The sequence below is a fragment of the Nicotiana sylvestris genome, chromosome 12, assembly GCF_000393655.2.
Source record: "Nicotiana sylvestris chromosome 12, ASM39365v2, whole genome shotgun sequence".
In the NCBI taxonomy this organism is placed as follows: Eukaryota; Viridiplantae; Streptophyta; class Magnoliopsida; order Solanales; family Solanaceae; genus Nicotiana; species Nicotiana sylvestris.
In genome coordinates, this window is record NC_091068.1 from 152,275,622 (window position 1) to 152,302,387 (window position 26,766).

At 39.7% G+C, this 26,766-nt stretch overlaps 2 protein-coding genes across 2 annotated transcripts; one reads left to right on the forward strand and one right to left on the reverse strand.

Moving 5' to 3' along the window:
- Positions 1–14,483: 14,483 nt before the first annotated feature.
- On the reverse strand, positions 14,484–14,945 carry LOC138883954 (uncharacterized mitochondrial protein AtMg00300-like). Its single transcript, XM_070164680.1, has one exon. The coding sequence runs from the start codon at positions 14,943–14,945 to the stop codon at positions 14,484–14,486; it is 462 nt and encodes a 153-aa protein (XP_070020781.1).
- Positions 14,946–24,900: 9,955 nt separating this feature from the next.
- Positions 24,901–26,062, forward strand: LOC138883955 (uncharacterized). The gene is made up of 2 exons (XM_070164681.1): positions 24,901–25,279; positions 26,052–26,062. Exons 1-2 carry the CDS (start codon positions 24,901–24,903, stop codon positions 26,060–26,062), a joined length of 390 nt encoding a protein of 129 aa, XP_070020782.1.
- Positions 26,063–26,766: the final 704 nt, after the last annotated feature.

Here is a 26,766-nt window from a genome sequence, read left to right on the forward strand (position 1 = left end):
TCGCGGTTATTTGGGTTAAATTTATTATTATGTATAATTTTTTGTATTAATGGTAAGATGAAAGTTTAAATTATATTAGTTCAGAATTTAAAAAGTTATCATTGTTTTTTTTAACTGACTAAGAAGATATTGTCACATAAATTGCATTTGATGGAATATTATATTATATTTATTTTTAAAAGTCTAATAATTTTTAATTATTCATAGTTTGTAATTAGTAACACTTCTACTTTCTAATTATATAATTTTTCTTTCAAGTATTTTAAAAAAGTTCTAAGACATTCAACTTTACAACAAGAATTAGATACTTTAACTTTGTTATTTTTGTGGGCTGAGGAATAGATTTGTACAACCTGAAAATAAAGGAAGAAAAAAGAAAATAAAAATAATAGGATATTCGTTACTTATGAATATTGTTTTGTCCTTAATAAATGGTTAAGAAGATGATGAGGTATGGCGGCTTTTATTGCCTTTTGGAGACCAATGACGAGTAGAACCTTATGAGGTGGCTCCTCCAATAGGCATCCTCGGGGTAGTCCACGTGTAATGTACAAAAAATATTCTGGTTCTAAGTTTCTAACTTTCTTTATATTCACTTTTAATCGTTTAATCATAGTTAATTAATATACTTTTTATATAATAATAGTTAATCATAATAAACTAATATAATTACGTGTAAATAATAACATAGATAATGTTCCATTACCGTAAAGTTAAAATATTAATTGAAACTTTGAAGCATGTTTGAATCGTGTGGCTTCTAAGAGATTTTAAGAATTTCATTTAGTAAAAAATTTAATATATCAAGAAAAAGGGATTAAGTCTTGTAATTTGTAACTAGAAAAATCATCTCATTAATAAGTGAGGGGCAGACCAAGTTCTCATTGATATTTTCAAATATCAAGAAAGAATTAATTTTTCTTTCAAAGTTACCCTTGGAATAAAGGACCTAAGAAGTATTTGTTCTATTTTTATTGAACAAATTAATGTTAATATGATTAATTACATTGTTAATTAATACTAAAAGGTGAATTTTTAAATATGTGTAAAAACAACCAAAAACCTTTTAAAGTGGATCAGAGGGAGTATTTATTTATTTATTGCTAATTATTATTCCTTCCGATCCATGATAAATGACTTTTTTGCCTTTTTATTTTGGTTCAAAATAAGTTTTTTTTACATAATCAAGAAGGAATTAATTTTATTTTTTAAAAATTTGTCCTTATTTACATATCTTAATGTTTCAAGATAATAGTTAATTAAAAATAATTTAATAAATATATTTTTTTCCTTACAAATTCATATTTTCTTAAGAAATATGCTAAAGATTAAAAAGTCATTTAATATGGACCGAAGGAATAATTTATTAATAGAGGATAGGAATAGGAATTATGCGTAGGTATTGCAACTGTATGGATAGCTATGTAGCATTCCAACATCACTTGCAAATGGTCAACTTGTCATAGCTTTGAGCTAAAATAAAAATAAAAAATGAAGAAAAGGAAAAGAGAATCTAGAGTGAAAAAATTATTGTATTCATAAAAAAATGTTTTGGTTCGACTGTTACCGAGAGAAATTCAAAAATAGCCACAGGTCAAAATTTAGTCATTTTTTATGTAAAGATAAATTTGAATGAAAACACTGTTCAAAATTCGGAAAAATACTCCAGTATAATATACTGGAGTTCCAGTATAATATACCGGTCCAATATAATATACTGGAGATTGGAGTAACGGTGCTCCAATCTCCAGTATATTATACTGGAACTTTTCGCGTGTTGGAGTTCCAGCATAATATGCTGGAAGTTCATACACATGTGCATCGATCTCCAGTATATTATACTGGAACTTTCCGTATTGCAGCAAAATAATGACTATTTTTCAATGACTTTGCAAACGCTGACTATTTTTGAATGACCAGTCCAAAAACTGGCTAGCTCGTGCTATTTTTACCTGTTATGCATTTCAACGTAAAAATTGCACGGGGTTAATCTATACCCATTTTTAAAAAAACTTTTAACTTGTACCCACTTTTTAAAAGATTTCAGCCCCCTTTCTCCTCCTCCTTCTCCCAGTGATCTCCATATCTCTACTGAACTTAATATTGATGTAACAATATCTCTCCTTCTGTGGCTTCATTCAATTCCTCGGAAGCCATCTTACTATACATAATTAAAATAATTGTAACGTAAGAAAACCTTTTTGTGAAATGAAAATTTTATAGACCGAGGTGATTCAAAATCTTTATTTTCAATTTGCTTCTTTAATGTTTGTCAAAAGAAAAGTCAATTGTGTTACCAAAATCTCAATTTAAAGTGTTGCAGCTCAAAAGAATCTAATCTTCTTGACATTTATGGAGCTAAAATATCCCCAACAGCTAACATAGTACTACTTAATGCTATTTAAAGTCATCAGATCTCAAACTCTCGCATGCAGAAAGATCATGTGGATGAAGGTTAGTTAATCAATGATTTTTTTGCAGTACTGGTCATGTATATATCCCTGCAGAAGCCAGAAGGTACGGGTTCCTCCCCCCAAAATAGAAACTTCAGCAGTACATACTCAAGGATTTTAAAAACTTCAGCTCTAGAGCTGAAGTTCGCCAGTTACAAACAAAAACTTCAGCTTTTCGACAGTTATAGAGCTGAATTTCGACAGTTATTAAAAACTTCAGCTCTAGAGCTGAAGTTCGCCAGTTACAAAACAAAAACTTCAGCTCTAGAGCTGAAGTTCGCCAGTTACAAAACAAAAACTTCAGTTCTAGAGCTGAACTTCAGGTCGGCTACTAGAATGCTGAAGTTTTGTGTGATTGTCTTTGCTACTTCAGTCCCGTATGCTGAAGTTATGCGAAAAAGCAAGTACGCTTGCAATTTTTTACAAAGCAGACACAAGTTAAAGCGTGATACAAAAAGCGGTATAGATACAAATGCCCCCATTTCACCACAGTGTACCTAATACCACCAAAACGCCGGTCTTGGATATCATTTTTTTTCTTTTTTTTCTTAAAACTTTTGAACGTGAGGTAGGCTCGTAAAAAGTGATGAAAAAAAAGTATAATCAGTACAAGATAGAATAGAAATTCATACTTAAGAGTTAAAAGTCTCAATTATTGAATATGTATTAAAATGACATTATTGAATATGTATTAAGAGATAGATCATCTTCATAATAAAAAGTTAAATAAATAAACTTAGAAAGTTGAAAGCTGCAAATTACGTTCCAAAAAAGAAATTTTATAGTCTGTTTGACCAAGCTTTTCCAAAGCCAAAAATACTTTTTTTTCTCTTCAAAATTGAAGTGTTTGGCCAAGCTTTTAGAAGAGAAAAAGTGTTTTTTGAGTAGAAGCAGAAGCAGATTTGGAAAAACAGAAAAAAATAGCTTCTCTTCAAAAATATTTTTGAGAAAAATACACTTAGAATCAGCTTTAAAAGCTTGGTCAAATATTAATTGTTGCTAAAAAGTGCTTTTCAAATTAATTAATCAAATACAAATTGCTCCTCACCAAAAGTACTTTCGAAAAAAATATTTTTAAGAAAAAATACTTCTCAAAATAAGCTGATTTTTGCCGTTTGCCGAACATGCTATTAAGCTAATAGAATTTTATCCCTTTGTCCGCCTCAGGTAAAAATTTAAATTTAAGCACTTTTTAGATTTTTAGGAGTTGATAATCTTAGTGCTTTTTCCCAACCAATGTCGTGAAACGTGACCTCCTTCCCTTTATTATTTTATATTTTATATTTGGAAGAGAATTTAAAAGGTGCGAGTAATGTCGATTGAGATGATTTAACCACCTGTTATGTAAGCCTTCACATGCATTAATTTTTAGATGTAAACTTGTGCTGATTGGAGGTGTTGAAAGAGAAAGAGAAAGAGAGACAAAAAATCAATAGAGAAAAAGTTATTTCAAAAAATTTAGAATCTCAGAATCCAGGCATATCTAACAAAAGTGAAAAAATAATGAACCGTATGAATGATACTACTAAACAGAAGACTAGTGATTACGAAAAGACTCTTAATATACTATTACGTAACCCTATTGTTAGATTATTAAGTACAGAGTATTGAAATATTATGGACCCATATATGCCATTTGTGATATTGAAGATTTATACACCAATTTTAGTATAACTTTGTACCACTTCATGTTCTAACTAATCCGAGAATCAAAATATGGTTCTTTTGGACTCAAACATTAAAATGTGGGGAAAAAAAGACAGCGATCAAAATATATATAACACCCTTTTTATGGGTAGGTGGTGCAACTGTATGGATAACTACTTCTAAAACGCGTAGCATTCCAACGCCACGTGCAAATGGTCAACTTGGCAGTGCTTTGAGCTTTTAAAAAAAGAAATGAAGAAATAGAAAAGAAAAAAACAAAAGAAAGAGAATCCAGTCAAAAGTATAAAAAAAAAAAGTACGCTAAAGGATCAAAATTGTCTCACCATTATTCGATTATTCGATTAAGTATAAAAATGACCTCCATCCACCTATTGAACCAAAAATACTCTCACCATTATTTAGTGGCTCAATTATGCCCTTGTTACTAACAGACTTATCTAAAAGTAATCGAAAAAGTTAATGAATATCCATGTGTTACCGTTCCTTTGTATGGGTCAAAATTTGACTAAAGGAAATTCGGCCAGAAGAGGTGACCAAGTGTGAGAACTATAGTTCATCATAGGCGACTAGGTCGAGGTCAACCATGGATTGACAATGCTGAGCCGCCGAGTAAGCCATTAGGGCCGAGGTCGAGCAAATAGGAAGAGAATTAACGGCTAGTGTAGCTTTGGAACCTTCAACGGGAATATTCTATTGAATATTCCTTCTGCTGTACTTTTTTTTAGGGTTTTTAGGAATATCCCACATAAAATAGTAGAAGAGAGAAGGCAAAAGGGGGGGAATGTTCATTCTGATAAGAACTCTTATGGAAAGTTGACTCTAGGGAGACAATACAAAATATCACCTTTCCACAAGGATTCGATTTGTTGTTTATTCCACCCTTTTCTCGCATTAGATCCGAGAAAACCTCATATATTCCAATATTCATTTGTCTTACATCGTTGTCAGAGAGAAGAATCATCCACCTCATTCGATGTTTGGGTTAACCATTCTCTCTATTTACACTTATTGCCATTTAATATAGTTATTGCTCATCATTGTTTCTCCACTCATTCTTGGCAGCATCATTTAATACAAACCATTTGTATTAAATAGGCTCAAACATTATTCTGCACTATTTATACAAGCACATGTTAGATCTAGAACTTATTATATTTAATTAGGATTTACCAATCACCTTTGTATTTAATTAGTTTAACAAAAGGTTTCATATTTTTTTTATTAAAAAATTTGGCGTCGTCTGTGGGAAACTTTCTACTCAAAGTCATAGTTTTTCTAGATCTAAAAAAAACACAAAAATTTCTTTTTCCTGCTTGCATAGTCTAACATGGCAGGTAATGGAGAGGAAAGATTGAAGGCAGTGGCAGGCCTTACTGCTAACCTCATAAACACCATCAATGAGGTTAGTGGAATAGATGAGGAGAACGTGACACTAAACGCTTACCCTAGATGAAGTGGTTCACCGTTCCTCATGGCAGCATTACACCTCCCATGGAAAAGGAGCCTCTACGTCCACAACGGAAGAAGCACCACTAGCAGTGAAAAAGCTATTAGAAGCATGGCTAGTGAGTACGCTGACCAGCATACTCGACAAACCTGCCCAAAGGGCGAGCAGGGAGGATGCAGAGTCAATATCACAACAACAACAACCAATGAGCAGCATGTCCCTCCTCCTTTAACAGACATCACTCACACCGTTAATGATGTAGGTAGCGACACCCTTACAGCTATTCTAAGAAAAATGGAGGAGATGGAGAACAAAAACAAAGCGCTCCGTGACCAAATGAAGGAGCACCAAGAAATGGTAGACAAGATACCAAACGACGCAAAGCTTTTACTAAAATGGGACATCGGCTAGTTCGTGGAACAACCGTACATCGACGAGGCCGCGTACATGCTATTCCTAAAACATTCAAGATGTCGCCGTACTTGAAAATATATGATGGCACATCGGATCTTGAGGATCACGTCACCCACTATGTCACTGTGGTAAAAGGCAACGACCTCGCCAAAGAGCAAGTATCATCCATATTGCTGAAAAAATTGGTGAAACCCTAACTGGGGGAGCACTGATGTGATACCCACAACTGTCTGCGCTATCCATAGAAACATTTAAGGAAATGGCCGACAAGTTCGTAACCGCACATGCCGGGGCCAAGAAAGCAGAAGCGAGAGTAATCGATATATTCGCTATTAAACAATCACCCGACGAAGGACTTAGGGACTTCTTCGCCTGGTTCGACCGTGTTAGAATGACTCTCCCAAATGTATCGGAAGGAAGTGGTAGCAGCATTCCAAAATGGGCTGAATAGGAGCGGTTCAAGGGCGACCAAAAAATTATTGAGTCGGCTAATGAAATACCTCCTACCACTTGGGACAAAATACATAATGCCGATTGTTCCGAGGTGAGAGCAGATGAGGATGTCCTCAACGGACCAATGGTTGACATCGGTCCAAATAGAGTTGAGAAAAGATCGCAGAAGCGATAACAGAAGGGACCATGCAGGTACGCGTCTCAACCGTGAAAGACACTAGCCATACATTAGAGTTGCCGTCATACCACCCCTCCGCCATGGCGATGGTCCGTCCAGGAAATAGACAGGGACTCACTGAAACAAAAGAGGTATGCCTCAACTACTATCTACTCACAATTTTTGTGTCTCTCCTTCAGAGATAGTCTACGCCCTGGAGAAGCTCGGCCCCAAGGTAAAATAGCCAGAAAAGATGAAGTTCGACCCAAATACTAGAAAGTCGAATGCCCTCTGTGAATTCCACCAGGAATGAGGTCACAAGACCGAACACCGCATCGCTTTAAGGTAAGAAGTAGCAAATATGCTCTATCAAGGGTATTTGAGAGAACTGATGAGCGACCGAGGAAGGGTGAACTTTGCTCAAGAATGAGAATAGCATCAAGGCCCACCAAAACCACCCTCCCCAGCCCGCACCATCCAAATGATCATCGGCGGAGGCGACGACGCAACAATCAACAACGTGAGGTTCACAATCACCCATAAGTTGAAGCGATCAATCACTCATGAACGGTATGACGGCCTCAAAGAAAGTATTATCTTTGACGAGTTGGATACCCATAGATTGACCTTTCCTCACTATGATGCTCTCATTATTACTTTGTGCATTTCAGATACCGATGTAAAATTAATAATGGTAGACGACGGAAGCGGTGCATGCATTATTCACCCTCACATTCTCACACAAATGAGGCTCGAAGATAGGATAGTGCCACGCTGCATCACACTAACAGGTTTTAACAATGTAGTTGAGAGGACTTTCAGAGAAATCACTCTACTTGTCATGGACGGTGGTATCACTCTGGAAACTACGTTCCACATTATGGACCAAGATACGACGTACATCTCCATCATAGGACGACCTTGGATACATGCCATGAGGGCTATCCCGTACAATTTATATCAGGTCGTCAAGTTTCTCACCCCGTGGGGAGTATTCAGCATCTGTGGCGAGCAACGCACAGCCCAAGAATGCTATCGCATCGCCCAAGACTGCACATACACCCAACAATTAAAGGGCAAGGGCGCAGAAGCATAGCAATTACCGAGGTCGAGGTCTGATGGTGATAAAAGGAAAGATGTCATCAAGGACCCCGAGGTCATGGAGGCTACGGGATCAATTGTGGAAGACCTCGACCCTATTCAGCTCGATAAAAACGACCACTGCAAGAAGGCTTATATCGGCTATAAACTCCAAGAACCAGGTAAATTCCATCGCTTTTTTGCTAACAATGCGGACTTGTTTTCCTTTTCTTATGCAGATGTGCCGGACATTCCGAAGGAAATCGCAACACATAAGTTGAATGTTGTTAGTTTGTGTGAGTCCACCAAACAGTAGAGTACATGGTCCTCTACGAGATTCTGCTGAGAATGCTAATAAAGCAGTACATAAATATGGCAGATGATTTTTACGTGGAAAAATCCCACACAATGGGATCAAAAAACCACGACCTACACCTGTAGGCTTTCAACTTCACTAACTTGTAAAAACCTATTACAAGCCATTTTGCAATGACTCCATTATAAAGAATTTACTTAACTAACTTGTGGTACTCTTACTACAAGCCACTTTGTGACTTCCTAGTTATAAAGACTTTTATTAACTTGTGATGCTCTCACCACAAGCCACTTTGTAACTCTACGATTATAAAGACTTTTGCTTATGACTAAACCTAGTCACAACATAAACTCAAGGAATTCACAGATTTACAAGAGGATTCCTAATCAAACACTTCTAGCTAAGCAGTTTAGGAGATACAATAAGTACAATCACAAAGTTACAACTCAACTAGGACAACAACAAGCTATCATTTAGGAACTGGTTCGTAGTTGCGTTCAACTTTGTTCTTCAAGCTTGTGAGGATTGATTTCTCTGTTTTTGGCAAGAAACTCGAATGAGAAACTGAAACCTTCAAGTGATGTTTTGTATAAACTCATTGTAGGTACATCTTGATCACATCACTTGAAATGATGTGAGCACTTTAGTTGGTTATAGAGTGAGTGGGCGCTGGAGACAATGCAGTGCGGCAGAAACAGTGCAGTCAGTCACTTCATTTCCATCTGTGACCAATTGACTTGTACTGCGATGAGGGAACCATAAGGGTATCAGATCCTTGTTTGGGTTCCTAGATCCTGAAGCTGTAGCAGTTCACCTTTAGCTGGAATTTGTTAAGCTTGCAGTATAGTCCGAGTAGGTCAGGTTTCCTATCTAGTTCTTAACAGTAAGTTTGTTAGATCATCAAAACATAAGGCAAGAACATTTAAAACCTATCAATTTCCCCCTTTTTGATGATGACAAACTTAACAGTTATAGAGTGGATTTAGATCAGTAAGAACCGGATTAAGTAACAGGGGAACACAGGTTCCCCCTGACTCTATGCCTTTCATAACACATGTGTTCCCCCTGAATTGATGGCCGTATTATTTTTCCCCCTTTAGGCATCATTAAAATAGACAGAATAACAGCATAAAGAAGTCCAGCTAAGCTAACTCATGCCACATATGTGCACACAATTATGATAGAGAATAGAAACACAAAAGGAAAGTACTGACATAATAAAACAAGGATTGATATTAATAAATCTTTAATATGCCTTTGCTTTGAAAAAGCGAAAGGCAACATTGGATTTGTTAAAACGGGAGCAGTAGTGTTTCATCCCAACCACATAAAAAAAAACATCCGCCAAACATCAAAGAAAACTTAACAAACATTTCTAGAAACTGGTCACTGAAGGGGTACTTAGGGGGCACTAGGAGTAAAGGGCTTGAAAGCTGCAACAAGTGTTTGAAGAACAAGGTCTATTTGAGCATTTTCTGACTTTTGCTCATTGAGCAGTTCTGCTTTCAGGTTCTCTACTTGCGCCCTGAGATCAACATTCTCCTTTTTCAAACGAGCCACTTCATCACTTGACACTGGAGCCACTTGGGCTTGCTGACCTTTCAGGATAGCATTCCTGACCTTCAACCGACGAATCTCCTCAGTTGCACTGTTCTGAGTATTAATAAGCTGAGAGACGGTTGATGTACTTCCTACCCCCATTCTTTTCTATGCACTCGCACTCTTCCAAGGTTGTCTGTAAGAAAGTCTGCTTCCTAGTCCCCACCTTGCCTATCCCTAGTGGTACTTCAAAGAATTGGAACATTTGAGTAAACAGAAACCTATAGGGAAGGTCATGATTACCATCTTTGAAGGTGGCGACCTTTTGCATGTGTTCAATCATAATAACAGGCAGACTCACAGGAGTAAAACTATCCAGTTGCTCCATCAAGAATAGGTCAGACTTAGAAGTCACTGACCTCCTCTCAGCTCGAGGCAATAGAACTTTGTTAACCAATTCGAACATCAGCTGATAGATAGGGAGTAGCATTTTTTATGGATCTGGTCCCCCTTCTGGTTTGCATTGGTTTTTACCACGGCATTTCTAAAGTTAAACAACTGACACGCATCTTTTACATTGGACACACCAGCTGTAGGAACTTTAAGAATCTCTCCAAGCAACTTTACATCGAACACGATGTCCACCCCATTGACCACGGCATAAATATGGCCAGACTCAACTGGAAAGAGGCTAGCAAAGAAGCTTTGTACCTCATCCTCATATACCTTAGGTGCATCAATTTAAAATAGATGCGCCCAGCGTTGAAACTCGACCATTTCCAGAATTTGGCGCATTCCAGCCATCTCAGAGATTGCTGGGTCAAACGTACGACCCAACAGAACTTTTTGATGCCTCAGCCGTTTAGAGCCAAGGCTGACTTCGCTTCTCATTATCTTCACAGAACCAAGTTCTTCAAAAGGTTTAGACTTGCGTTTTTCGGACTTCTCTCCATTGGATTTGACTAACACATCCTTATCAAACATCGAAAACTCACTCACCACCTCCTTCATCTTGGACCTAGATGTTGATCCCTTCTCTGTTGAAGCAGGCTTCGTCTTTTTCGAAGACCGTCTAACAAGTGAACCAGGTTCATCTGGGGTTTCCTCTTCCACCTCGACTACAAGGATCGCCTCATCACTTACAGGTACACCGTCTTTCACCAACTTTCTCCTTTTCTTCTTACTACTCTTCTTGCAATTTTGAAGGGCAGAATCATAGGCCACCTTAACTTGAAGCCGGGTAGTAGGTCATTTGGTTTCAAACTCAGGGGTGGACACAACCTTCCGCTTACTTATGAATGCATCAAGAGCCATATTATCTAGGTATTCTTCATCACTAGATCTCATTTTAGGTGCTTGAATTTCCAAGGTCACATCATCAAATGCAGGAACAACACTATCCTGGGAATGAGAGCCCTGACCTGGATCCTCCGGAGAGGGATCAAGTTCCTCATGTGATGCCCAGTAGTATTTGCTAGTGCATCCCCTTCAACAGTTACAATGGCCCCTTTTTCCCCCACACTTTGTGCCTTGTTTTTCTAAGAAGTGATCTCATGCAGTACACCATCAGTAGATACCACAAACACGGTTACAACATTTTTCTCTTCCTCAAATGGTGCTACCACCACCATGGAATTGGTAGCAACGATGGCAGAACTCTTTGTGACCTTAGGGTTTTGACCTTGTTCTCCACTTGGTCTTTGACTGGTGGGAGCCTCAGACGATGGGGAGAACAGAGCAGCAATTTAAAGGGTTTCTGAATTAGGAAGAGACTGGGAAACTGGATGAGGTATGACTGTAGAGGTAGGAGTAATAGTGGGTGAAGAAGGCTCAATGGGAGCGGAAGGCTCCAGAGATTGATCAGTAGTAGTTACGACCGAGGCAGGAAGATCGGAAGTTGTCTCAGCCATTGAAAGAAGTGGTGTAATGATGCTTTTGGGAAATTCTAATGTAAGACTTATGGTTAGGAAGAGCATGAAAGAGGGTTTTTAAGAGGAAAAGATAATTATGAAGAGAGAGGAATAGGCACCGGTTCTGAAACGACGGTTGGGTGTAGAGAATTGCAATGTTTCAGAGGGAGATGGAATGATTTGAAATGAAGAGACATGACAGTAGGATCTGAAAAGTTGATGACATGGCAGTTGTGTTTTGTACTCTTTTTAAGATGTGTATTAAAGGATGCACAGAACTACTAACCTTTGGTATAACAACCAGGTTCTTGACCTTTTTATGTGAAAAAATCAATCCTCTTTTATCATTCATGCACTGCATCTACAACTTCTATACTCATCATGCGTGTTTACCTGCAACGGTATTGAAGTGAGTTAGATAGGGCCAGAAAACACTTTTAGCCAGTTATTTCTTGAAGGTGAAAGCCAGATAAAGAGGAATCAAGTTCTCAATTGGGCTTTAAAAGCCCCAGCTTCACTTTGTTTCTTTCAAACTGTTCCCTACTTAGCGCCTTGGTGAAAATGTCTGCAATTTGATCTTCTGTACTGCAGAACTTCATACATATCAGCCCTTTCTCCATATTGTCCCTCAGAAAATGATGTCTCACATCAATATGTTTTGTCCTTTTGTGTTGAACTGGATTCTTGGCCATGTTGAGTGCACTGGTGTTATCACATAGAAGGGGAACACTCTCAGTGAGTACCCCAAAATCCTCCAGTTTCTCCTTGATCCATAAAAGCTGAGCACAGCAGGATGCTGCAACTACATATTCAGCTTTAGCTGTTGAAAGAGCCACTGAATTTTGAATCCTTGTCCCCAAGAGATAAGACATGAACCTAAGAAGTGAGACATTCCAGAAGTGCTTTTCATATCCACAAGATAACCTACATAATTTGCATCAACATACCCAATCAGATTAAAACTATCACTTGACGGATAATACAGCACCAGGTCCTGTGTTCCTTTGAGATATCTCAGTATTCTTTTGGCAGCCTTCAAGTGAGATTCCTTGGGATTTGATTGAAACCTTGCACACAGCCCCATACTAAAAACAATATTAGGTCTGCTGGCAGTGAGATAGAGGAGAGACCCAATAATGCCTCTATACATGGTTTGATTCACATAAGATCCAGTTTCATCCATGTCCAGTCGAGTGGCAGTAGCAATGGGAGTGTCTATCACCTTTGATGCTTCCATGTCAAACCTTTTCAAGAGCTCCCTGATGTATTTTTGCTGACAAATGGATATACCCTTTGGGGACTATTTTACTTGAAGACCCAAGAAGAAGTTTAGTTCCCCCATCATGCTTATTTCAAATTCACTTCCCATGAGTTTTGCAAATTCTTCACACAGATAATCAGTTGTTGCTCCAAAAATGATATCATCAACATAGACTGAACAATGAGCAGGTTCCTTCCTCGTCTCTTTAAGAAAAGAGTGTTGTTAATTTTCCCTCTTTTAAAGCCATTTTCCAAGAGAAACTTTGACAACCTTTCATACCAAGATCGAGGAGCCTGTTTTAGCCCGTATAGAGCTTTGTCCAGTTTGAACACATATTCAGGGTGCTCATGACATTCAAACCCTGGGGGTTGCTTCACATAGACTTCTTCCTTAAGGAGTCCATTCAAAAATGCACTTTTGACATCCATCTGGGACAAGGTGAATTACATATGATATGCAAAAGCAATTAGAATTCTAATAGCTTCCATGCGAGCTACTGGAGCAAATGTTTCATCATAGTCAATCCATTCCTTCTGATTGTAGCCTTGGACCACTAGCCTGGCCTTGTTCCTTGTGGTAATTCCATGTTCATCGTGCTTGTTTCTGAATACCCACGTGGTTCCTATAATGGTTCGATCTGGGGGTCTAGGTACTAGGTGCCACACATTTTTTCTCTCAAACTGGTGTAGCTCATTTTGCATGGCTGTAATACAATCCGCATCTTTCAAGGCTTCCTTGATATTTTTGGATTCTATCTGGGAGAGAAAGGCTGAGAAGGCAAGTGAATTTCTGGCTCTTGACCTGGTTTGTACTCCAAAATCTAGAGGAGTAATAATGTTGTCTATTGGATGAGATCTTTGGTGTCTCTAGTTAGACGTTTGAGGTTCATTCTGAGAGGAAGCGGGTATGTTTGGCTGATTTTCCTCTATCCTTCTCTCAGGTGCTAGTGGAGTTCCCTGAACTGCATCAACCACTCTTTCTTTAGCTTCAGTGGTTGTAATTGAGGTGCTTGGTTCTATTGAAAATGAGGCAGTGTTGTCTTCATTTAGCTCATTTACTTAACTCATCATATTTGCCTTTCCATTTGTCATGTTAATGACTTCACCAGGGACTAGTAAGGGTTCTCCATCTTGATCTTCCTCAGCATTCTTCTCACATGATGGATAAGATTCATCAAAAATAACATGGACACTTTCCTCAACACATTGAGTCTGCTTATTATATATCTTGTAAGTCTTGCTTTGAGAAGAGTACCCCAGGAATATTCCTTCTTCACTCTTGGCATCGAATTTACCAAGCTGATCCTTTCCATTTTTTAGAACAAAACATTTGCACCCAAATGTTCGTAGGTGAGTCAGCTTGGGTTTCCTTCCATTCAACAATTCATACGGGGTTTTGTTCAGAAGTGATCTAATCATACACCTGTTCACCAAGTAGCAGGCAGTATTGACAACTTCAGCCCAGAAGTTCTTTGCAATTCCACTGTCGATCAACATTGTTCTTGCCATTTCTTCTAGAGTTATATTCTTCCTTTCTACTACTCCATTTTGCTGGGGAGTTCTGGGAGATGAGAAGTTGTGAGTGATGCCATTTTCATTGTAGAATTCATCAAAATTTGACAGTCCCATGATCTGATCTAATGCACACGACTCTAGACTCCATCTTCACCTAGATTTTCTTCACAAAGGCCACAAATACCTCAACAGTTTCATCTTTGGTTCTGAGAAATAGAGTCCATATGAATCTGGAGTAGTCATCTACTATCACAAAAATATATCTTTTTCCTCATCTGCTTTGCACTCTCATAGGTCCACACAGATCCATATGCAGAAGCTCTAGTGGCTTTGAGGTGCTCACATCTCTTTTAGACTTAAAAGAGGACTTCACATGTTTTCCTCTAGCACGGGCATCACAGACTTTTTGCATCTTGAATTGTGACATAGTCAGACCATGGACCAAGTCCTTCTGAGTTAGTTTGTTCAGAAGAGAAAAACTTGCATGCCCCAGTATTCTGTGCCATAGTTCAGCATCATCATCAACAGCTTTCAGACACCTCAGATCACCACTCTGTAAGGACTCGAAATCAGCAACATAGATGTTTTTGTATCTTTTGGCCGCAAGTACTATTTCACCGGTCATAAGATCAGTAACTGTACATGTTTTGGACAAGAATTCCACCTTGTTTCCTTTGTCACAGATTTGAGAGACACTCAAGAGACTATACTTAAGTCCATTGACATAGTACATATTTTTAAATGGATAAGTGAGTGACTTTAGGGACTTTCAAGATCATTCTTTACTCTTTCCAGATCAGTTTGAAGTTGCTCGTTTTTCTCAATTTCAGCAGACATCCTAGATCTCATAGCTTTCACTTCATTTTCAAGCCTAATGTGTTCCTCACTGGCTATCTCCTTTCCCTTTCCAGAATTTTCAGATTTTGACTTAGTCTATGGTTTCACTGTTGTTTCCCTTAGGTCTGTAATTTCTGCCAACATATCATCCTTTTCTTTTCTGAGGATTTCAATGGTTTTCTTATGGTCAGTAACTACAACTACTAAGTCATCTCTAGTTTGTTTAGATTCTCCTAATTCTAAGGTCAAAGAATCCCTATCCTCCGCAAGACTATGAAAAATAGTGATTAATACATCAGCTAAAGACATGAGTTTATTTGGAGAATAGGATTTTAGATTTCTCTGAACATCCCTGAAATTTACCTCTTTGTTGTCATTGTCTTCATCATCATCTGATTGAGCCATCAAAGCAAAAGTTGAGTAATATCCAATCTTTTCGCCTTCAACTGCCATCATGGAACTATCACCAGTATCAGGTTTATCTTCAGACTCACTAGAGGAATCCCCATGCTGCAAGAGCCTGTCTCATCATATTGTCAGTGGATTTTTTCTCTTGAAGTCCTTGAAGGGAACCGGGTTCGTCTTAGCTGTTTTCTCATGGTAGTTCTTGGAGAATTCTTGTTTCAAGAGAGGGCAGTCTTTTATGAAGTGTCCAGGCTTTCCACACTTGTAACAAAGATCACAGTTTTTTGGTCTGTTAGAGCCGTCCCTTTTTAGTATTTTTCCATTTCTTCTGACCATCTTCTGAAATCTTTTGGTTAAGTAAGCCATGTCACTGTCTTCCTCACTAGAATCATTGTTATCAGCTTTAAGTACCAGGTTCTTTTCCTTCTTTGGTTCTCTTCTTTCATTGTCTATCTTTCTCTTCAACTCATAGGTCTTCAAGTTTCCGATCAGCTCTTCTATGGTCAGCTCATGTAAGTCCTTTGATTCAGTAATAGCATTCACTTTGCTTTCCCAGGAGCTAGGTAGAAAGCTGAGGATTTTCCTCACTAGCTTGTTTCTGGGAATAGTTTCACTAAGTGAATGTAACTCATTTATGATGTAAGTGAATCTTGTGTGCATATCTTGGATGAATTCATCGTCCCTCATTTTAAATAGTTCATACTCGGTAGTGAGCATATCAATCTTAGACTGTTTTACTTGTGTAATTCCCTCTTGAGCTATTTGCAAGGCTTCCCATATCTCCTTGGCAGTGTCGCATGTGGAGATTTTATTGTACTCTCTAGGTCCTATTCCACACATTAGAATTTTCTTGGCACAAAAATTCTTCTCCACTGCTTTCTTGTCTGCTTCAGTGTACTCTTTGCTGGTTTTTGCCATTGAAAATGGAAGTTCCTCTAGTACCTTGGTTGGAACATAAGGACCATCGCATATGATATCCCATAACTCACAATCCTCAGCCATGATAAAATCATGCATTCTTGTTTTCCACCACCCATAGTATTGTCCATTGAACCTGGGTGGTCGGTTTGTAGATTGACCTTTTTCAAAATTTGGTGGAGCATCCATGAGGATCCTTCCTAGGTGTTAGCCTGATAGGAGGAACCTGCTCTGATACCAATTGTTAGTTTGTATGAGTCCACCAAACAGTAGAGTATCTGGTCCTCTACGAGATTCTGCTGAGAATGCTAATAAAGCAGTACGTAAATAAGGTAGAGGATTTTTATGTGGAAAAATCTCACACAAGGGGATCAAAAAACCACGACCTACACCTGTAGGCTTTCAACTTCACTAACTTGTAAAAACCTATTACAAGCCACTTTGCAATGACTCCATTACAAAGAATTTACTCAACTAACTTATGATACTCTTACCACAAGCCACTTTGTGACTTCCTAGTTACAAAGACTTTTACTAACTTGTGATGCTCTCACCACAAGCCACTTTGTAACTCTACGATTACAAAGACTTTTGCTTATGACTAAACCTAGTCACAACATAAACTCAATAAGTTTACGGATTTACAAGAAGATTCCTAATCAAACGCTTCTAGCTAAGAAGTTTAGGAGATACAATAAGTACAATCACAAAGTTACAACTCAACTAGGATGATAACAAGCTATCTTTTAGGAACTGGTCTGTAGTTGCGTTCAACTATGTTCTTCAAGCTTGTGAGGATTGATTTCTCTGTTTTTGGCAAGAAGCTTGAATGAGAAACTGAAACCTTCAAGTGATGTTTTGTATAAACGCATTGTAGGTACATCTTGATCACATCACTTGAAATGATGTGAGCACTTTAGTTGGTCAGAGAATGAGTGGGCACTGGAGACAGTACAGTGCAGCAGAAACAATGCAGTCAGTCACTTCATTCCAGATGTGACCAATTGACTTGTACTGTAATGAGGGAACCACCAGGATATCAGATCCTTGTTTGGGTTCCTAGCTCCTGAAGCTGTAGTAGTTCACCTTTAGCTGGGATTTGTTAAGCTTGCAGTATAGTCCGAGTAGGTCAGGTTCCCTATGTGGTTCTTAATAGTAAGTTTGTTAGATCATCAAAACATAAGGCAAGAACATTTAAAACCTATCAAATGTCGATCCACTTACCCACCAGTACGACAGGTTAGAAGAAAATTCAATGCCACGATAAATGATGCCGTCCGCAAAGAGGTGGAAAAATTACTTGAAAACGAATCCATCAGGGAGTCAAAATACCACCTATGGATTGCCAACGTGGTCATGGTGAAAAAGAAAAATGGGAAATGGCGGATGTGCGTAGATTTCACAGATTTGAACAAGGCATGCCCGAAAGACTCATTCCTACTGCCTCACATTGATCAGCTCATCGATGCAATAGTAGGGCATGAGCTATTAAGTTTCCTAGATGCCTATTCGGGTTACTACCAGATCCTCATAGAGGAAGAAGACCAGGAAAAAACTACTTTCATCACACACCAAGGGACGTACTACTATAGAGTTATGTCGTTCGGATTGAAAAATGCAGGGGCGACATACAAGAGGCTAGTAACCAAGATGTTCAAAAAACAACTCGGCAAAACCATGGAAGTATATATTGACGACATATTGGTCAAGTCGACAAGAAAGGAAGACCATATCGACTATTTGAGAGAAGCCTTCGACATACTCAAGCGGTACAACATGAAGTTGAACCCCGAGAAATATGCCTTCGGCGTAACCTCAGGAAAGCTCCTCCACTTTTTAGTGTCGCAAAGAGGCATCAAGGTTAACCCCGGCCAAATCAGGGCTATAGAGGGAATACCAGAAAACTTGACTAGCAAGAAACAGGTGCAGAAGCTGACCGGCCGTATAGCCTCCCTATCAAGGTTCATCTCACGATCCTATGATATATGCCACAAATTCTTCGGCGTGCTAAAAAAAGACAACAGACTCCAATGGAATTCCAAGTGCGTCGACGCTCTGAGAGAACTAAAGGCATACCTATCTTCGCCCCCGTTGCTTGCTAAGGCGGAACCCGGAGAAAGCCTCCTAATCTACCTAGCCATGTCCGACGTTACAGTAAGCGCAATCGTGGTTCGAGAAAATAAATGTACGCAATCTCTAATCTACTACATTAGCAAGACCTTGGTCGATGCTGAAATGTGGTACCCCCACCTCGAAAACTACGATTGGCTTTGGTCGTAGCTTCACGAAAGCTTAGACTTTATTTCCAGTGCCACCCCATCTCAATGGTCGCTATCTTCCTTCAAAGAAGTATCCTGCGTAAACCAGAGCTACCGGGTAGGTTGTCCAAATAGGCAATTGAGCTGAGCGAGCACGATATAACTTATCAGCCATGAACAACGATAAAATTACAAGTACTTGTCAACTGCGTCGCTGACTTCAGTGCTAAAATAATGCCCGAAGTTGAAAGGGGAAGCCACTAGTACTTCCCCCAAGACACACAACTTATGGATTCTATACACCGATGGCACCTCCAACGAGTCAAGATCTAGACTGGGACTTGTACTCGAGGTCCGAACAGGCGAGATAATTTGCCAGTCCATACAGTGTCCCAATATGACTAACAATGAGGCCGAATATGAGGCCATGATTGCTGGGTTAAAACTGGCACTCAAGTATGAGCACGCCGAGTAGTCCTACAATGTGACGCATAACTCGTCGTCAATCAAGTCACATGGACTTTCCAAATTAAGGAACAAAGGCTATAAAAATATCAGGCCGAGATCTACAAGCTGCTGCCCGAGTTTGACGAATGCCATCTCGACCAAATACCTCGAGCACAGAACATTGAGGCGGACGATCTTGCCAAATTGACGGCGGCTACTAAAAGCATAACTAGAAAAGAAAATGTGTTCACTCTCCTTTACTCATCCATCGACCAAATTGAGGTACGCATTATTAACCTAACTTGGGACTAACGTAACCGTATTTTCGCCTACCTACAGGACAACATGCTCCCAAACAACAAAAAAGAAGCCAAAAAACTTCGAATGCAAGCGGCCATGTGATAACTAGGGATTTTGATGCATTTCATGCTCCTTCTTGCTTATGCTTTGATTATAAATTCATACAAAATAGTCCCAAAAGGCTCATAAGTTATGCTTGATTGCAGGTTTGATCAACAAAGTGATGAGATGTCAAAGATCGGGTTAAAAGAAGTGAAACCGGCACAAGTACCAAAGACAATACAAAACTCAGGAGAAACAGGCCTAGTACGTCCGCACTACACTTTGTGCGGTCCGTACTAGGGAGATTCAGAGAGTTGGATTTTCAAGCATTAAAGCAATGCGGCCGCAGTAGATAGTGTGCGGCCCGCACTGAAGGCACCACGGCCGCACTACCATTCTGTGCGGTCCGTAGAACCAAAGTTCAGAGAGATGCCAAGTTCTAAAGTCAAGCCTGTGCGTTCCGCGGTCATGTTTGTGCGGACCACACTAGATGCCTCCGCGGCCGCAATCCATTCTGTGCGGTCCACGGAGCCTGGGTTCAGAGAGTTGAATTTGTAGAGTCAAGAGCCTAGTGCAGCCGCACACCATTTTGTGTAGTCTACACTGACCCCGCAGGTGCATTTTTGATAGACCTTTTTCCATTTTTAGGGTATCACATATTAGTTGCACTCGTGAGAAGATTTTTTCTTAGCCATTTTGGGCATTTTTACTTAGTTTTTATCATTGAATCTTTGTATTTACCTTAGCAATTAATTAATATATCTTTATCTTCATCTATTTCTCTATTCTTCTCTTCAAACATGAGTAGTTAAACCCATTAGCTAGGATTGTGGCTCAACCCTAGTGTGGGTAATTGATGGGTGTTGTAATTTAGGGCTAGATTGGCTATGGGTGTTTGTTATTTGGATCAATTTTATGGTTTAATTTATGAATTAGTGGTTGCAAACACTGGTTTGTGCTAAGTTGAATTGGGCTCTTCTTGAGAAAGAGAGCCTAAGTCTCCAAAATTGACCCAACAAGGAATTGGGATGGACTCAAGAGATTTGATAGTCCCAATAAAAGGGTTAAACCTCGAGAGAATAATTACCCAACTTGAACCCTAGTTGCCTGAGCAAATTTGCCTACCCAATTGGTCTTGAGGAAGTTAATTGGGAAAAATCATTCTCTCTACCGAGAGGTGTGAGAGTGAGTAAAATCGTGCAATGGTTATAGCATATTTCCCAATCATATCAATCGTGCCTTAAGTTCAATCACCCGTCAATTGGCCTCCTAGGAGGATGCCATTACCCTAGTGCCTTTTTATCCATTAGATACAACTTGTAGCAATTCTCGCTTCGCATAATCTAGTTGTAATTATAATTAGTAGTTGATAATAGTAGATTATTAAAGAAAAAAAACCAAAAATGATTGGAAATGATATTTGGAACCAATACGCAATTCCAACCTAGATAGATACCCGACTCAATTCCTAGATCTCTGTGGAAATCGATCCCGACCCACAAATCGGGTAAAAGCTATTGCGACCTCTCTTCATATTCTTTAGTATTTTGACGCATTTCATGCTTCTTCTTGCTTACGCTTTAATTATATATTCATACAAAATAGTCCCAAAATGCTCATAAGTTGTGCTTGATTGCAGGTTTGATTAACAAAGTGACGAGATGTCAAAGATCAGCTCAAAAGGAGTGAAATCGGCACAAGTACCAAAGACAAGACAATACTCAGGAGAAATAGGCCTAGTGAGGCCGCACTACACTTTGTGCGGTCCGTACTACACTTTGTGCGGTCCTCACTAGGGAGATTCAGAGAGTTGGATTTTCAAGCATTAAAGTAATGCGACCGCAGTAGATAGTGTGCGGCCCGCACTGAAGGCACCGCAGTCGCACTACCATTCTGTGCGGTCCGCAGAACCAAAGTTCATAGAGATGCCAAGTTCTGAAGATCAAGCCTGTGTGGTCCGCGGTCATGTTTGTGCGGACCGCACTAGATGCCTCCGCGGCCGCAATCCATTCTGTACGGTCCGCAGAGCCTGGGTTAAGAGAGTTGAATTTGTAGAGTCAAGATCCTAGTGCGACCGCACACCATTTTGTGCGGTCCGCACTGATCCCGCAGGGACATTTTTGTCCAGTTTTTCCAGCTTAGTATAAATAGAACCTTTTTCCATTTTTAGGGTAGCAGATATTATCAGACGTTAGCTGCGCTCGTGAGAAGACTTTTCTTAGTCATTTTGGGCATTTTTACTTAGTTTTTATCATTGAATCTTTGTATTTACCTTAGCAATTAATTAATATGTCTTTATCTTCATCTATTTCTCTATTCTTCTCTTCAAGCATGAGTAGTTAAACCCATTAGCTAGGGTTGTGGCTCAACCCTAGTGTGGGTAATTGATGGGTATTGTGATTTAGGGCTAGATTGGCTATGGGTGTTTGTTATTTGGGTCAATTTTATGGTTTAATTTATGAATTAGTGGTTGCAACTACTGGTTTGTGCTAAGTTGAATTGGACTCTTCTTGAGAAAGAGAGCTTAAGTCTCCAAAATTGACCCAACAAGGAATTGGGATGGACTCAAGAGATTTGATAGTCCCAATAAAAGGGTTAAACCTCGAAAGAGTATTACCCAACTTGAACCCTAGTTGCCTGAGCAAATTTCCCTACCCAATTGGTCTTGAGGAAGTCAATTGGGCAAAATCACTCTCTCTATCGAGAGGTGTGAGAGTGAGTAAAATCGTGCAATTGTTATAGCATATTCCCCAATCATGTCAATCGTGCCTTAGGTTCAATCACTCATCAATTGGCCACCTAGGAGGATGCCACTACCCTAGTGCATTTTTATCCATTAGATACAATTTGTAGCAATTCTTGCTTAGCATAATCTAGTTGCAATTATAATTAGTAGTTGATAATAGTAGATTATTAAAGAAAAAAAAACAAAAATGATTGGAAGTGATATTTGGAACCAATATGCAATTCCAACCTAAATAGATACCCGACTCCATTCCTAGCTCTTTGTGGAAATCAATCCCGAACCACAAATTGGGTAAAAACTATTGCGACCCTCTCTTCTTACTCTTTAGTAGCGTGGAGTAGGCTGCGATCAACTTTTTGGCGCCGTTGCCGAGGAGCTAACGGTTTTGGTTATCTATTTAGTTAGTTTTGTGTGTTGTTCTTCTTTCCTTCTTTGTTACTTACTTGTTTGTGTCACTACTCAGGTACCAACATGGCTTTAAAAAAACGCTAATGACCCTCTTGGAAACGTGATAGCGAGGGAGGAGGTAGATGATCTTGAGCAAGATGAGGTGCCTCTTGCACCTCAAGGACAACGTAGAGGCCGCAATGCCAATACGAATCCAAATGAAAATATTCCAGACCCTCCTTCTCCACCTCCAAGAGTGGCTCCCAAAATATTTCCGAACCAGGGTTATGCAAGTGCTATTGTCCCACCCAGAATCCGGGCGGGCAACTTTCAGATAACCAATGTGATGTTGACCTTACTTGAACAACGTGAGTACTTCACGGGCGCTGCGAATCAAAATGCCTACAAACATCTCAAGGGGTTCATAGATACATGTTGGGGTAGCAAGCAGACGTATGTATCCGAGGATGCGCTGAGATTGAGACTTTTTCCGTTCTCACTTCGGGGGAAGGCATTAGACTGGTTCGAGAGACTCCCCAACCATTCTATTACAACTTGGGATGCGTTGGCGGATAAGTTTATTGCCAAATTCTTCTCTCCTAGTCATACGGCGGCACTTCGAGATGAAATATTAGCCTTCAAGCAAGAGCCAACGGAACCTTTGCATGAGATTTGGAAGCGGTATAGAACGATGGTGAAGGAGTGCCCAAATAATGATATGACTGAAGCCATGATCCAACAAACCTTCTACCGGGGCATAAATACTACAAATCAATGCATTGTTAACCAATTAGTCGGGGGCAATTTTATGAAGCTTTCTTATGATGAGGCATGTGATGTACTTGATGAAATGGCGGACACTTCTTCAGCATGGCAGAGTAGAGCAAATGTGCCTCAAGTTGACCCTACGATTATCCATTTGCAAAAGGAATTACGTGATCATGGGCAAGCAATAGCTGAGCTTACTACTACTATGAACCAATTGGCTAAGGCGCAGTTGCAACAAGTTTAAAATCCTCGCCAAGTGAATGCCATGGAGGGTGTTAGTATGCTTGCCAACAAGAGAAGGCAAAGGAGGCAACAAAATCAAGGGAATTCTGAGCAATATGATAATACATGTGATGGATTTCAAAATGATGGTTATGATGATCAAAGTGAAGAGGTACAATATATCAACAACTATCAAGGCAATATAGACAACTCTTCAAACCAACAATGGCAACCCCAAGGAAATTGGGGCAATCAATAACAAGGTGGTGGTAATTGGAACAACAACAACCAAAACAACAATTGGGGTAATCAAAACAACAACCAAGGCAATTGGAATGGAAATAACAACAATTGGGACAACAATAACAATCAAGGCGGGTAGAACAACAATGGAAACTAAGGCAACCGGGGGCAAGGCTTTCAAAGGCCCCCAATGTACCAACAACCGAACAATCCACCCCTTTTCCCGTTTCAAGGTCTTAGTTCTTCTGGTAATGATATGAGCAGAATAGAAATGATGTTCGAGCAGATGATGAAGAGGAATGCGGATTCGGATGCACAATTAGCTTCTCACAATACCTCTATCCGAAACTTGGAGGTGCAATTAGGCCAAATCTCTCAGTCATTGAATACTCGCCCGAAGGGTGATCTACCAAGTGATACGGTAGTGAACCCAAAGGGTGGGAACAATCATGTTATGGCGGTCACAAAAAGAAGTGGTAGAGGGGGTGATGTGAATGCCTCTAAGCAAAAGCAAGCCGTGGATGATGATGTTGAGTTGCAAGATGACGAAGTCCCTTTGGTAGTTGAAAATGTGGTTGATGAAAATGTGAACAATAAAGTGAGGATTGATATTCAAGAAGTCGAAGTGGGAAACCCAAAATGATGTGAACCCGTCTAGGGAACACATAATTGACATGCCGGAGCCGGTTGTGCCAAAAGCCAAGGCTCCTTTGCCAAGGCCACCTCCACCTTATCCTCAAAGGCTCACGAAGTAGAAGAATGATAATTAGTTTAAAAAGTTCATTGACATGATGAAGAGCTTATCTATTAATGTGCCTTTGGTGGAGGCACTTGAACAAATGCCTGGTTATGCAAAATTCATGAAAGACTTTGTTACAAAGAAGCGTTCTATGAATTGTGAAACTATAAAGATGACTCACCAAGTTAGTGCTATAGTGCATTCAATGGCCCCGAAGCTTGAAGATCCCGGTGCTTTTACTATTCCTTGCACCATTGGGAGTGCGTATTTTGCCAAGGCTCTATGTGACTTGGGAGCTAGTATCAATTTGATGCCATACTCAGTTTTCAAAACTTTGGGTATCGGGAAACCTAGACCAACTTCAATGAGACTTCAAATGGCGGATCGATCGATGAAGCGACCTTTGGGCATTGTTGATGATGTGCTTGTCCGGGTGGACAAATTTATTTTGCCGGTCGACTTTGTCATTTTGGATTGTGAAGTGGACTATGAGGTTCCTATTATCTTGGGTAGACCTTTCCTTGCAACAGGGAAGGCATTGGTTGATGTTGAAGCAGGTGAGCTCACTTTCCGAGTGGGTGATAAAAAGGCCGTTTTCCATGTTTGCAAGTCTACGAAGCAACCCAATAGCACCGAGGTGTGCTCATTTGTAGACCTTGTCACAGCTGTGATTGTGGATGATGCCAGTTCTATGATCAACGTGGAGGATCCTCTTGAGGCCGTGCTATTAAATCTTGATGTCAATGAGGATGAAAGTAGAGTGGAGTGCGTGAATGCCTTACATGGGATGGGCTCTTATTCTTATGAGCCTAGAAAATTGTCTTTGTATCTTGAAAATCGGAAAACTCCACCAACAAAACCATCAATTGAGGAGCCACCAGTGTTGGAGTTGAATCCACTTCCTTCACACCTCAGGTATGAATTCTTAGGCTCAAACTCTACTTTACCAGTTATTCTTTCTTCTTGCCTAACTAACATGCAGGTTGAGGCCACTTTGGCGGTGCTTCAAAAGCGAAAAAGGGCAATTGGATGAACTTTGGCTGACATTCGGGGAATAAGCCCCATATTTTGTATGCACAAAATTATCTTGGAGGATGATGAAAAGCCTTACTTGGAGCATCAAAGAATATTGGACAAGGCTATGCAAGAAGTGGTGAAGAAAGAAGTGATCAAATGGTTGGATGTCGGGGTTGTGTACCCCATTTCTGATAGCTCATGGACTTTTCTGGTGCAATGTGTACCGAAAAAGGGTGGTATGACTGTGGTGACCAATGAAAACAATGAACTTATTCCTACTCGGACAGTCACAGGTTGGAGGGTTTGCATGGACTACCGGAAGCTAAACAAGGTGACCCGAAAGGACCATTTCCCATTGCCATTCCTTGACCAAATGCTTGATCGTCTTACGGGGCGTGCTTTTTATTGTTCTTTGGATGGATACTCGGGGTATAATCAAATCTTGATTGCTCCAGAAGATCAGGAAAAGACCATATTCACTTGTCTGTATGGCACATTTGCTTTTTCTAGGATGCCGTTAGGGTTGTGTAATGCTCCGGCGACATTCCAAAGATACATGATGGCTATTTTCACCGACATAGTGGAAGATATATTGTAGGTATTCATGGATGATTTCAGTATGGTTGGTGATTCCTTTGAATAATGTTTGAGAAATTTGGATAGAGTATTGGCCCGATGTGAAGACACAAACCTCGTACTCAATTGGGAAAAATGCCATTTCATGGTTGAAGGGGTATAATGTTGGGTCACAAGATTTCAAAGAGAGGGATTGAAGTTGACAAAGCCAAGATAGAGGTGATTTCAAGGCTTCCTCCCCTACTTCTGTCAAAGGGGTGAGGAGTTTTCTTGGGCACGCGGGTTTTTACTAGAGGTTTATAAAAGATATTTCAAAAGTGGTACACCCCTTGTGCAAGTTGCTAGAAAAGGATGCAAAGTTCGTGTTTGATGAGGGATGTATGCAAGCATTCGAGCTTCTCAAGCTTAAGTTGACCACTACCCCTATCATTATCGCACCAAATTGGAACTTGCCTTTCGAGCTAATGTGTGATGCAAGTGACGTTGTGGTTGGGGCTGTTTTGGGTCAAAAGGTTAATAAGATGTTTCATCCGATGTACTACGCAAGCAAGACCATGAATGAGGCTCAAAGGAACTATACAGTCACCGAGAAAGAGTTGTTGGTTATAGTGTTTGCTATGGAAAAGATTCGACCATATCTTATGGGGGC